General features: G+C 39.0%; 1 protein-coding gene across 1 annotated transcript; it reads left to right on the plus strand.

The window, feature by feature from the left end:
- The first annotated feature begins 221 nt into the window (after window positions 1-221).
- On the plus strand, window positions 222-1,585 carry LOC107956441 (probable carboxylesterase 9). Its single transcript, XM_016892114.2, has one exon. It carries the CDS (start codon window positions 336-338, stop codon window positions 1,290-1,292), a length of 957 nt encoding a protein of 318 aa, XP_016747603.2. The 5' UTR covers window positions 222-335; the 3' UTR covers window positions 1,293-1,585.
- Window positions 1,586-1,825: the final 240 nt, after the last annotated feature.

Raw genomic sequence — 1,825 nt, forward strand, 5'->3', positions numbered from 1 at the left:
GATTAGCCAAATAGAGCTCAAGCATTATCTTTTCAAGCAAACCCATAAACTGAACTTTTTCGTCAACAATAACAAATGGAAGTATTCAAAATAAGAGCTTGAAATAAAGCAACGAATGTAAAAAAAGTCAACAACTCTAAGATTACCTCAAAGAATCCTAATCTTAAGACTAAAAATTAGTTCCAAGCATCAAATAATCCAGGTGTTTCAGGAATTCTGTTATCGCAAATTTCTAACAGCGACAAAGGCAGCCTTTTGAATGGGTCATATGCCACGAACAAGTATCGCAATTTAACTATCTTCTTCGAATTTACACCACAAATCTCACCATAACAATGTCGAAATTCGACCCATACCAGCACCTCAGTATACGTCTCAACCCAGACGGTACCATCACTCGCTTAACCAACTTCCCCAGCACCGAAGCCAACCCCGACATAATTCCAGGTATCCCCACTGTTTCTAAAGATGTCACCGTCAACGAAGAAACAAAGGTCTGGGCACGCATTTTCCGCCCCAATAAATTGCCATCTAATGACAACACTGTTGTACGATTACCCATCGTTTTCTACTTCCACGGTGGTGGCTTCACTTTATTCAGCGTTTCCAATATCACAACTCATCAACCTTGCTCTACCATTGCCAGTGAAACACCCGCCATTGTTGTAGCAGTGGAGCATCGTCTTGCCCCCGAGCACAGGCTCCCGACGCAGTACGAAGATGCCATTGACACGATCCTGTGGGTGAAGAAACAGGTTTTGGACCCTCAAGGAGAAAGATGGCTAAGAGATTACGGGGATTTCTCAAGATGTTACCTTGGTGGGCGTGGCAGCGGTGGCAATATTGCGTTTCATGCTGCTATAAAAGCTGCAGATCATGATATAAAGCCTTTAAATATTAATGGTATATTTTTAAACCAACCAATGTTTGGTGGGAAAGAAAGACTGCCATCAGAGTTGAAATATGCAACGGATCAGTTGATACCATTGCCTGTACTTGATCTCTTGTGGGAGTTAGCATTGCCTAAGGCAACAGACCGTGACCACCGATATTGTAATCCAATGCAGGATGCAGTGTACAAGAGTAAGGTCAGTTCGTTAGGGCGGTGTTTGGTGATTTCATTCGACATGGATCCAATGTTTGATAGGGTGCAAGCATTCGTGCAAATGTTGGTGGATGAAAAGGTTCAAGTTGATGCACGTTTCGATATTGTCGGCTTCCATAACATCGATATCGTGGATACACAAAGAGCTCAGGCCATTTTGAATATTATTAAGGAATTTATCATTTGAAATTACAAGCTGAACTCATCATCTAAAATCCATTCTGTACAAGGGATTCCACTTTTCTATTTAGTTTGTTATATATACATATGTTAGTGGTGTTAGTGTCTTTTCATTAGAAGTGGGTTACTTTTGGTAAGTCATTGTTTCATGTTATTGATAATTGCGAAGTAAACGAAGTTAAATCATGTTCTGTTTTTGTTGATCATGGGCAAGTTACTGGCGTGATATTTTTTTTTCTTTTGTATGGTTTTATGTATATAATTTTAGGGTTTATTGCAATGATTAATGAATCGTTTTCAGTTCATTCTTCTTTCAATTCTTTTTTTTTATTTCTTACTTTTTGCTTTCTTAAATTTTACTTGAATTGCTACATTGTTTCTGTTTGCACATAGCGCTATACAACAACAGGGATTGAATGAATTCAAGCAGACATGATCTATATAATCTGGAGAGATGGTGCCGATGAGTTGATCCCAGAATTTAGTTACGGTCCTCATGTTTGAGAAAACATTACCTTATGCAAAGCGAAGCTAGAACAA

This window comes from Gossypium hirsutum, chromosome A07 (genome assembly GCF_007990345.1).
Source record: "Gossypium hirsutum isolate 1008001.06 chromosome A07, Gossypium_hirsutum_v2.1, whole genome shotgun sequence".
Classification (NCBI taxonomy): domain Eukaryota; kingdom Viridiplantae; phylum Streptophyta; class Magnoliopsida; order Malvales; family Malvaceae; genus Gossypium; species Gossypium hirsutum.

Bases quoted from the DNA above. Each gene is read 5' to 3' on its own strand.
- LOC107956441 (XM_016892114.2), top strand. From the start codon at position 336: ATGTCGAAATTCGACCCATACCAGCACCTCAGTATACGTCTCAACCCA.